Source organism: Oryctolagus cuniculus, chromosome 15 (assembly GCF_051225735.1).
Source record: "Oryctolagus cuniculus isolate XC-2025 breed Fujian yellow rabbit chromosome 15, ASM5122573v1, whole genome shotgun sequence".
Taxonomy (NCBI): Eukaryota; Metazoa; Chordata; class Mammalia; order Lagomorpha; family Leporidae; genus Oryctolagus; species Oryctolagus cuniculus.
The window spans coordinates 11,495,225-11,507,079 of record NC_142881.1 but is presented as its reverse complement, the minus strand read 5'-3'; the positions used below and the strand labels follow the sequence as shown (position 1 = coordinate 11,507,079).

The window sequence follows — 11,855 nt, the reverse complement described above, 5'->3', positions numbered from 1 at the left end:
ACATGCACGCACGCACGCTCAGGAGAGAGCGTCACGGGAGAACCCAGGGAGGGCACTTCAGGGGAGCACCTCGGCCAAGTGCAGACTTCCCATGTGGTACTCGGGTGCATTTCTGTTTCTGTGAAACACCACAATGGCTCTCAAGTAGAATAAACCCAGCTGAATACGCATACTTACCATCGTCAACAACACTAACTACGAAATCAACACTAAAACAAATTCTGTAAGTATTTTATTTATCACTGAAGAAAAAACACAGCAGCAAGTTCTGTGTTGGCTTCAATAAGACCAAATAGTTAAATCTTTAACATAGCTATTACACTCCAAAATTGAAGTCAACACAGTCATTACTACAAATTACTTGTTGAAAGAATCTATCCTGAAGAGAAAATTAGGAAAGAGAATTTAAACAGTTCCTCCAAACCACACATTTATAAATATTGTCATATTTAAAATGCTTGAAAGGCATGAATTCTCCATTAAGGGAAAAGCAGTTTGCTATTGGCAACAGAAAACTCAGCGATAGTTTACCAAATGCTTTAAAATTTAAAAGCTGTATTGTTTGGGATTCACACTGGAGCAGTATTCTTATTACAGTGACTGTAAATTGCCTTATACTCACCTTCTCTCAAGTAAAAGCTACAGGAAATCCCACTGTAGCCAATGTTTGTGATGTTTACTGCACTAAAGTGAATCTAAAATCTTCCAAATTCAGTTAGCAGTAAATACCTCAAAATATCTAAAAGAGGTATGTTCCAACCACTAAGTGATGTGAAAATTGTTTCAGATCCATTGCATTAAAGGGTCTTCAAATACATTTTCTTTCACAGAACCTTATTCCAAATTCTCATTCCAAATTAAAACATTTCAAAATCAAAAAAAAAAAAAAAAAAAAAAGATCAGTTCTATACCAAGATACAGGTGTTACTCAATACCTGAAGGGTTCACATTTTAAATTTATTTTTTTAGTTTTCCTTTTTTGTAAACAAATGATTGATGAAATAATGCAACACCTTAAATTCCAGAAAATGGCATGGTTTTCCAACTCCTGCGGATATGGTGCATGATCAATCTATTATATAGGATTAATACAAGTTCATGCTTTTGTGTTATGGTGAAACAATATTAAAGAATCCAATTTAGATTGGTTGAAGCACAAGTATAATAATCCTGAATGGGATCAAACCTAGGTAAGATAGGAGTTTGAATCCATCATCTGGGAACTTAGCGTCGCACCGTGGTCCATCCATCTTCATCAGTCTCATTTTTAGTACGACGAAGAGATTCCCTGTCTTTCTCAGCTCTCCAGGAGGTCTTCTCTTTTTCACCTTCTCTTTCTCTTTCTCTTTCTCTTTCCCGGTCCCGGTCCCGGTCTCTGTCTCGATCTCTAGAAAGAACTGGGGGAGGAACTCGACGAGGAGGATCCCGCTCCTCTGCGCGGTCATCTTTCCTGTCATCAGCACGCCTCCAAGAACTTACTAAAATGTTGAATTAAAAAAAATAAAGAACTAAGTTTGCAGTATACAAGTAACACTGGCTCAAACTAAACAAAACAAAGCAAAGCAAAGGGCGGCTTGCTTCAAATCATTCAGAAATCCTGAACTAAGGAATCATAATACAGGATCACAATCAAAAGCTAGTAAGAGCTACCTTACTATTTCAATCATTTTAATATAATTTGACAAGATTGTCTGACTCACAGTTATAACTCACATTTTTTTTTTTTTTTTTTTTTTTGACAGGCAGAGTGGACAGTGAGAGAGAGACAGAGAGAGAAAGGTCTTCCTTTGCCGCTGGTTCACCCTCCAATGGCCGCCGCTGCAGCCGGCGCACCGCGCTGATCCTGGCAGGAGCCAGGAGCCAGGTGCTTTTCCTGGTCTCCCATGGGGTGCAGGGCCCAAGCACCTGGGCCATCCTCCACTGCACTCCCTGGCCATAGCAGAGAGCTGGCCTGGAAGAGGGGCAACCGGGACAGAATCCGGCACCCCAACCGGGACTAGAACCCGGTGTGCCGGCGCCGCAAGGTGGAGGATTAGCCTATTGAGCCACGGCGCCGGCTTATAACTCACAATTTGAAAATAAGAATTATTGGCCTGAGCAATGTCTTAACTGGTGTGAATCTTTAAGGCAGAATGATAAATTTTAAAATGGATTTTTTTGCTGCTTATTAAAAAATTTTACCAGCAAATCAGCCATAAAATTTTGGTAGTTTTAAATTATGGCTATAACAGAAGGATCTACTGTGCAGACAAAATATTAAGTTTCCAAGACACTGAGGGCAATGAATGTTTTAACCATACTCAGAGTATTTGCTAAAAGTAACTATGTGGATAATCAGTTTCTTCACTTGCACTAAGCTCTGCCTCTCTGCTTGCTACCCCTATAATCCATCAGTCTACCACTGTGCTTGCTAAGAAGTTAGTGACCAGCTCCCTCTCACAGCTGGACGGCTGAGTAGGGGTCCTCAGATCCTAAATGTAATATACATCGCACCCCATCGGCAGCTGATGTAACCACCTTACCTTCATCACGCTCTGACCTCAGGGGAGGTCCTCTCCGGTCCCGATCATCCCTCAGATCCCGTCTGTCTCTCAGGTCCCGCCGGTCGTCCCTTTCACGGCGCCGGTCGTCCCTATCCCTATCATCTCGGCGACTCGAATCTCTCCAGCTTGAGGCTTCCTCAGCTGGTCCTCGCCTCCAGCCACCTTCGTCCCTGCAGCCATGTAAAAGCCAAAGGACAAGTTAGGTTCTGCTCTTTGCTGCTGTTTGCACTACCTGGGTAACTACCAGGTGACAACATGACATCCACACTGGGGCTCAAAATTCATGGAAGTGGAGACCAAACTTAAACTCATCACTGGACCTCCATCTGAATTCTTCAGGCAGGGAGAGCAACTGACAACACCCGGCCTGGGCCGCCCCCACAGCAGCCACTACTCACTTTTGGCTTCTTCATGGTTAAATAAAGTCCAGACACTGCCTCAGCAGCACTAACCACATTCCCAGCACTCAACAGCCCCACGCGCCTGCTGGCTGCCACAGGACAGCCCAGACACCGCGCACGCCCTCCCTGCACAAACTGCACTGCACAGGCTCTCCTGCATTTGTCAGTGCAAAGCCACCTGGGCAGATGGGACATCCTAGAACCAAATGTAAGTAAAGAGGCTTTTGAAAACTTACGGGCAACACACTGACTTTTCTATACCACAGGGCAAACAGTGAGTGGTAAAGACATGTGGACTGGTCTCATCACCAGTCCAAGCCTCCATCTTACCATTGGAACGGGGAAGATTCAACTAGATCATCTCTAAAAGTTTCTGTATTCCATACTGATGCTAAGAAACAGGTGGGTGGAACAGGGTGACGGCGGGAGTGGCTGAGCAACACCGTCTCTCAAATCAGCTTGGAATACCCAGGAAAGGGCTGAAGGGAAGCGGGACCGTAACCCCCCACAGCGTGGGGAAAACTCCCCACCTGGGTCTTCTGAAGCGCTCCTCTCGGTCCCCGTCCCTCTCCCTGTCTCTCTCTCTTTCGGGGTCCTTGTCGTTCTCCTCGCGGTCTGGGTTGTCCCTGTCTCTTTCTCTCTCCCATTCACGTTCTTCGGGTGGTCTCGATTCTCGGGGAGGGCCCCAACTCTCCTCTCTGGCTTTTTCTTTCTCTCTCCATCCACCTATATTTTTAAAACAGCAAAGTTACTTTTTTCACTCAAAAAAACCGACTGGCAATCATGCATTTAGAGCTTAACGCTGGCATTAATTCCTTCACCATCCTAAAGTGCTAACTCTAGAAATGCCATTTTAAAACTTCACTAGGAAAGAAACCACTCAAATCTGTACATGCGGATTGAGTACAAAACCCGTTTTGATGTAAACAGATTGCTCATTTAAGGAGAAAGGTTAAGAGTGATCTCTCGAGGATCAGAGAATCTGTCTACTTAAAAATTGTAACCTCAAAATGAACAATTGTGGCACTTGCCAGGAGACAGAGTGAGCAGCTTCCCAATAACCGGCTCATTCCCCAAATGCCCACATCAGCAGGGACTAGGTCAGACTAGGAGCTAGGTGCTTAGTCCCAAGTCTCCAACATGTGAGCAGGAACCCAAGCCCTCAGCCATCACCACTGCCTCCCAGGGTCTGCATCACCAGGAAGCTGGAAGTCATAAGCCAGAACCAGGAATCAAGTCTAAGAACCCCGAAACAGAGAGTGGGCACCTTACTCTCCGGGCTAAATACCAGTCCCTTAATATGCCTTTTTATTCTAAGGTATATTTATTAATTTGAAAGGCAGAGTTAGAAAGAGAAATCTTCCATCCACTGTTTCACTCCCCAAATGGGCAGGGGCTGGGCCAGGCCAAAGCCAGGAGCTTCCTCAGGGTCTCCCACATGGGTGCAGGGGCCCAAGCACTTGGGCCACCTTCCACGGCTTTCCCAGAGAGCTAGATCTGAAGTAGAGCAGCCGGACTTGAACCATTGCCCTTATGATCCCATCTGCCAGTGCCATAGGAGGCAGCTTTATCCACTATGCCACAGCACCAGGTCCCCCTTAGAGCACTTTTATAGGCACTCAATGAGTAGAAAAACCTGTAGTCATTTGACACAAACACCATGCTAGATGAAGTTGGCCATCTTCTGCCTCCTTGTTTCAACTGTCAACCTAGAAACAAGTATTCTTTTTGAAGGCTGTACTCAGAACAGTGTTATAATTTTGTTGATTTCACAGGTTAAAATGGTCCCCAAGCATAGTACTGTCATAGTTTCCCAAGTACAGGAAGGCTGTGATGTGCCTTAAGGAAAAAATATGTGTATTAGGCAACTTTCTTTGCCATGAGTTCAATGTTAATGAATCAATATTGTTATATATTAAATAAAGTATCTTAAAACACAAAGATGGGCTCTGCTGTGCTGTGGTGAAGGAGATTAAGCTGCCACCTTTGTAAAACCGGCATCCCATATGGGTGCCAGTTCGAGTCCAGCTCCCTACTCATGTAATGTGCCTGGGAAAGCAGCAGAAGACGGCCCAAGTGCTTGGACCCCTGCACCCATGTGGAAGACCTAGAGGAGGCTCCTGGCTCCTGGCTCCTGGCTCCTGGCTCCTGGCTCCTGGCTCCTGGCTCCTGGCTCTTGGCTCCGGCATGGCCCAGCCCCAGCCCATTTGGGGAGTGAACCTCTGGATGAAAGATATCTCTCCCTTTCTATCTCTGCATCTTTGCCTTTTAAATAAATCTAAGTTGGGGGAAAAAAAAAAAAGGCATAAAACATGGCTCTCAAAAAGCTGTAACCTCTCAGGCTCACAGGAACCTAACCTTACACTTCCTCAGTATTCAAAGCTACTTTACAAAATACAACAACCACCATTTAAAAGGATTTACTGTCAGGCCAGCACAACAGGTTGAAGTCCCAGCCTGTAGTGCCAGCATCCCATGAGCACGGTTCGAGTCCTGGCTGCTCCATTTCCGATCCAGCTCCCTGCTAATGTGGTTAGGAAAGCAGGAGGATGGCCCAAGTCCTGGGTCCCTGAACCCATGTACAGAGGAAGTTCCTGGCTCCTGGCTTTGGAACAGCTCAGCTTCGGCCACTGCAGCCATTTGGGGAGTGAACTAACAGAGGGAAGACCTCTCTTCCTCTCTGTAACTCTTTCAAATAAATCTTAAAAGAAAGAAATCCACTATACTGTTAACTCCACTTACATTAGGCACAGAAAAATTAAGTGGCTTGCCCAGGACCACAGCTCAACTGTGAGACAAGAAGAATGCAGGGCCGGCGCCGCGGCTCACTAGGCTAATCCTCCGCCTTGCGGCGCCAGCACACTGGGTTCTAGTCCCGGTCGGGGCGCCGGATTCTGTCCTGGTTGCCCCTCTTCCAGGCCAGCTCTCTGCTGTGGCCAGGGAGTGCAGTGGAGGATGGCCCAAGTCCTTGGGCCCTGAACCCCATGGGAGACCAGGATAAGTACCTGGCTCCTGCCATCGGATCAGCGCGGTGCGCCAGTTGCAGCGCGCTGGCCACGGCGGCCATTGGAGGGTGAACCAACAGCAAAGGAAGACCTTTCTCTCTCCACTCTGCCTGTCAAAAAAAAAAAAAGAAGAAGAATGCAGCAGATAGCTCTACGAGTAAAAGCAAGCAGGCTGCTCACTTAGATCTGAACGTAGAACACACTGCTCTAGTGACTGCACTGTCCAGCTCTGACCTCCAGCTTCCTGATAATGAGGGGCGTCAGAGGCAGTAGTGATGGCTCAAGCAGTTAGGTTCCTGCCTCCCAGCTTAAGCCTGGCCCACTCCCAAACACTACAGGCATTTAGGGGAGCAAAACGGTGGACAAGAAGCATGGTCTTGGTTTCACTCTCAAAACTAGAAACAAAGCGGGGAGGACTAGAGGGGGCCGGTGTTGTGGCACAGCACATCAAGCTGCCTCTTAGGAAACTGTTCCCAATTCCCACTCAGCTTCCTCTTAATGCATCCTGGTTGTCAGCAGATGATGGCTTAAATGCTTGGGTCCCTGCGACCCAGGAGGACACCCAGATGAAGTTCTAGGCTCCTGGTTATTACAGTCTGGCTCAGCCACGGCTGTTGTAGGCATTTGAGAAATGAACCAGCAGATGGAAGATACCTCTCTGTTGTTCTGCCTTTCAAGTAAAGTAAACATACATTCTAAAAAGAAACTGGGAGTGGGAGAGGTGGCAGACGCATGTTTAAGAGGCAAGAGGAGATTCCAAAGACCCAGACCAAGCATAAACAGGGAGAAGAGAGAAAGAAATGGGCAGATGTGAGGAACATCAAAATGGCAGAACTGAACTAAATTAAAGCTCTAACAAAAGGATGAAACAGAATAAAGGTGACCGCCCAGATTTGTAGCTTATCAAAGTAGCTGGACAGTAGTGCCCCTGAAGGAAGTGGGGTGTGCGGGTGGGGGTGGGGTCAGACATAGAGGAAAGGGCTGAGTCTGAGAGGTCGGACTGCACAGCCCAGCTACAGGCAGAAGTCACGTGCAGGTGCCGGCAGACATCACGCATGCACGCAACTCCTCAAGGGCAGCACACGTGGAAGGAAGAGCAGGCCTGGGACTGAGACAATGAGCTCTTTCCATGCAGTCTCACAACCGGCAGGCGTGTGCGTGTGCACAAATAGTCACAAAGTACTTTCTGGTTCTAACTGTTTTTAAGAACACACCAATAGGTCAGGCCCGGGAAGAGCCTCCAGAGAAGCAAGGAGGCAGAAGACAAACAAGCAAAGCGTCAGCACACAGAAGGGCCGGTGACTTGGTGACTTCAGGTGTTGTGTTTTGTTTGGCAAACCTCTGGTAAACATCATTTCACTGACACTCTAAGAAAGATAAAATACCAGTTCACACAGAACAGGTAACAGCCCTCTTTGTCACTTAAGAAGTTTCACTTTGCACATGGAAACACATCAAGCAGGCTCCAAGCACCCCATCTAGTTTTCTGAATACCAGAACCTTACCTGGCTTAACAAACGGTCTCCAAGGACCAGGTCTGGAGTCCTCGCCCCGCCTGGAAATCCGGTCATCATCAGCTCGTCTTGACATCCGGTCGTCATCCATGTTTCTCCAAGGACCCCTGTCATCGTCAGCCCCCCGTCTGGGAATCCTGTCATCGTCGGCATTCCTCCAAGGTCCTCGATCATCATCTAGCCCTCGCCTGGGACCCCGGTCATCATCAATGCCCCGCCTGGGACCCCGGTCATCATCAGCACTCCGCCAGGAAGGCCGCTCATCATCAGCACCCCCTCGCCTCGGGCCCCGGTCCTCATCCATCATTCGTCTTGGGCCTCTGTCCTCATCGGCTGTCCGCCAGCTTCCTCTGTCGTCATCCAGTCCTCTTCGAGGTGGCCTGTCATCCTCTGCATGGCGCCAGCTTCCCCTGTCTTCCTCACCAATCCGCCTGGGAGGCCGATCATCGTCTGCACTGCGCCAGGAAGGCCGCTCGTCCTCCAGCCCACGGCGAGAGAACCTCTCTTCATCGGGACCACGCCGGGGGCCTCTGTCGTCCTCCATGCCACGCCGGAGAGTCCGGTCATCATCTGGCCTAAGAGAAGATTCTCTGTCTTCATCGTCCCCCACACGCCTCGGCCGCTCTTCATCTCTTCGGTGAGACCGCTCGTCATCCCGCCCTTCTCCACGTCGCCACTCCCTGCAGAGCAGCAAGCCATGTTGTAAAGGTAAGCGTCTTAAAAGCACAGAATCTCTTGGGGAATGATCTTTTATTCACCAAAAAAACCACTCCAGTCTACACTCATTAATCTTTGTCCTTAAAAATTATGTTCTCCTAATTAAAACACAGACAAACACGCAACAATCTCTTACATCAACACGGAGACCGATAAGCAGACAACTGCCTAAAAAGGTAACCTACACTTTACATGGAGCACTATGGCAACTGCCCCATCCATTTTGAGCTTTCTAAACTTAATTTTTGTAAAGGAAATTAAAGCCAATATTCTTGTCTATCACTAGCAGTTTATTTTAAAGCATGCATCCATCTTTTAGAGAATAAAAAAATCTAAAGCACCTACATTTCAAGGTGTTTCATGATTGGTAAATAGAGGAACACTGACGTAAACATAGAAAACTCTACACAGGGGACACTGATGTGATACAGGTGAAGCATCCAACAGAACACGGGTTCAAGTCCCAGCTACTCCACTTCTGAAACAGTTTACTGCTAATGCGCCTGAGAGAGCAGCAAATCATGGCCCAAGTACTAGGCTCCTGCCACCCATGTAGGGTAACAGCATGGAGTTCTGGCTCCTGGGTCTGGCCTGGCCCAGCCCTTGCCATGGCAACCGCTTCAGCAGTGAGCCAGCAGATGTAAGATATCTATCTCTGGCTCTCCCTGCTTTTCAAATAAATAAATAAATCTTTTTTCAAAAAAAGACAAGGAACAAGAAAAAACCTCTTAGTGCCAGCTACGTCCAATATTCCTCATGGCTCAAGCTCTCCTTTCCCCATCCCTACAAAATAATCCCAATTCGAACAGGACTCAGGACAAGGCAGGACTCTTACTTCTCAGGGGGGCCTCTTCTCCACTCGGAATCTGCTTCAGGCCCTTTTCTCCAGGTGCCTTCCGAATCTCGGTCCCCCCAGCGGGAGTCCTGCGTCAACAAAGCCAACAGGAAGCATCACTAGGACAAGTTTATTATCAGAACTACTAGTGTTACCATTCACTCTCACGCATCTCCAACCCTGAAAACATTCCACCTCTCTTGTGACCAATTTCATGCTGACAGAATCATAAGCCTGGTACTTCCATAGGCTGTGGATGGCCATACAAATGGATGAACCACCAGTGGAAAGCAACGTGGAACACCCACATGGCACCATTACAATGTCTACAGTGGACCCAGAAATGTCCTTTTCAGATTATGTGTGTGTGGAGGGGAAATGCCCCCAAAATGAATATCAGGGCCCACTAAACAAAACAAACCAAAACAAGGAAGGAGTTCATGAACTAGGCAATGGCTAAAATAACAGTATTTCTCTCTTCTGAGTACTGTGCTGTCATTTAAAAAAAATCTCAGGAAGGATGTCAGGAGACCCTTAGCACGCCTCCACCTCTTTTCCGCATAAATGCACAAGACAGTAATCACAACCTCCGGCCTCTGCTTGGCTGCGCTGACTCGTGTGACCTAAAGCAATGAGCAGACACAGAACTCTGGAAGTTCCTTTAAAACAAGAACTAGAGGTGGGGGTGAGAAAACTGAAATAAAAGCTGAGGACCGCCTACCACCCGTTTGTGAGTAAGAGGACCTGGTTTCCAGTGTCTTGACAACAAATCCCTCCCAAGTGAGATGCAGTCAAGTTAGCTTTGTGTCCACCACAGCTGCTCACTCTGGGTGCACTGTGAACTTTGGTCACTCTGCTCAGGGTGGACTTTCCCAAGTGGGCATTGGGAGGGAAAATACACATCTGTCCGTAGCATGTGTGGTCAGTAAACCGGGGTGGGAAGACACACGACATCCACATCCCCGAGACGAGCACCTCCTGACCCTCACATTCATCTTGCAAATTATACTCAACAAAGAATTCCAGTTATGAGAGGAGACGGCATAAGCATTAGAACCTTTAAAAAGACACTGAACAAAAAAAATTTCAAAAATTAACACGATTGTTAACATTTATAGACAGTAGACACAGAAGAACGGGCCCTGTTAATGAATGTATAAACTAAACAGGACTCAGAAAATCTACAAAAGAACAAAGGTGAAGAAAGTAACAAGAAATAAAACGGAAACATAGAATTGGATGGGACGGGCTTTGGGCAGAGAAGTTAAGTGTTGCTTTGGGATCCCCACATCCCTTATCACAGTGCTTAGGTCTGAGTCCTGCCCCTACTCCTGAAGCCAGCTTCTTCCCAATGTGCACCCTGGGGAACGGCAGGTGATGGTTCAAATACTTGGGTCCCTGCCATCCACAAGGGAGATCCAGAGCCTGGCCCAGCTTTGGCTCTCAAAAGTAGGGAGTGAAAGAACGGGAACTTTGAAAATACAAGAAGAGAGTAAAAGCAGAATAATTTTCTTAAGTTGAAGAAACTTTTTCTTCCCTAAGGAGACTGAATCCTCTGATCAAAACAGCAACAGACCACATGTCCATATGCACCTAAACACAGCCTACTGAAGCTATTTAACTACCTTTAATGGAAGGACAGAAACACTCTGAGAGTTTCCAGGGAAAACATACTACTACAGAAGCAACAAGACCAAGCAAGACCATTATCAAGAACCCTCCCCGCTGTCCCACAGTGTGTTATTATGTAGCCAGGGGCCAGTGCTGCAGCATAGCAGGTAATGCCTCCACGTGTAGTGCCAGCATCCCATCTGGGCACTGGTTCGAGTCCCTGCTGCTCCACTTCTGATCCAGTTCTCTCCTATGGCCTGGGAGAACAGTGGAAGATGGCCCAAGTGCTTGGGCCCCTGCACCCTCATGGGAGACCCAGAAGAAGCTCATGGCTCCTGGCTTCGGATCAGCGCAGCCTCAGCCATTGCGGCACTGGGGAGTGAACCAGCAGATGGAAGACCTCTCTCTCTCTCTGCCTCTCCTCTGTGTAACTCTTTCAAATCAATTTTAAAAAAAGAAGAAGAAGCAAGAGCGTCTCAATTTCTAAGATGGTTTGAACCTACAGAAATGCCTCCTGGATGCCAGTGTCAGCAATTAACCAAGGGCCCTCCAGACCCATTTGATTTAAGCAGTCTTGCATGTTCCACAGTAAATTTTCTAAATATATTTTGTAGACCTCCAGGTACTAGAAAGGAAGTTCCTATTCAAAGGCAGTTTACCAATTTACCTTAAGATACTGTAAATGACAATAATTTTCTGTCCAGTTGCAAATATAAGTTGTACTATTGAAAAAAAAAATAGAAGAGCCAAGATAGGAGATAAGGGAGCAGTACATCAAAGTTGAACAATGGGCTGGCGACGCGGCTCAATAGGCTAATCCTCCGCCTTGCGGTGCCGGCACACGGGGTTCTAGTCCCGGTTGGGGTGCCGGATTCTGTCCCGGTTGCCCCTCTTCCAGACCAGCTCTCTGCTGTGGCCAGGGAGTGCAGTGGAGGATGGCCCAGGTGCTTGGGCCCTGCACCCCATGGGAGACCAGGAAAAGCACCTGACTCCTGGCTCCTGCCATCGGATCAGCGCGGTGCGCCGGCCACAGCGCGCCGGCTGCGGCGGCCATTGGAGGGTGAACCAACGGCAAAAGAAGACCTTTCTCTCTGTCTCTTTCTCTCTCTCACTGTCCACTCTGCCTGTCAAAAAAAAAAAAAAAAAAAAAAGTTGAACAATGGTGTAAGTGTACACCAGAAGCCTGACTGGCAGAGTGTTAGTCACCAAAACGACAGTTTTGGAAGGGA

The 11,855-nt window shown here is 47.5% G+C and overlaps 1 protein-coding gene across 1 annotated transcript in view; it reads right to left on the bottom strand.

Annotated features, from left to right (window-relative positions):
- Positions 1 to 219: 219 nt before the first annotated feature.
- EIF3A (eukaryotic translation initiation factor 3 subunit A) overlaps positions 220 to 11,855 on the bottom strand; it is a 42,403-nt gene continuing 30,767 nt past the window's right edge. Inside the window, exons 18-22 of the mRNA XM_008270597.5 lie at positions 9,016 to 9,104; positions 7,455 to 8,143; positions 3,475 to 3,670; positions 2,523 to 2,713; positions 220 to 1,478 (exon numbers count right to left, since the gene is read on the bottom strand). Of these exons, the coding sequence (XP_008268819.2) occupies positions 1,225 to 1,478; positions 2,523 to 2,713; positions 3,475 to 3,670; positions 7,455 to 8,143; positions 9,016 to 9,104 (1,419 nt within the window). The 3' untranslated portion in view covers positions 220 to 1,224. The remainder of the gene's footprint in view (positions 1,479 to 2,522; positions 2,714 to 3,474; positions 3,671 to 7,454; positions 8,144 to 9,015; positions 9,105 to 11,855) is intronic.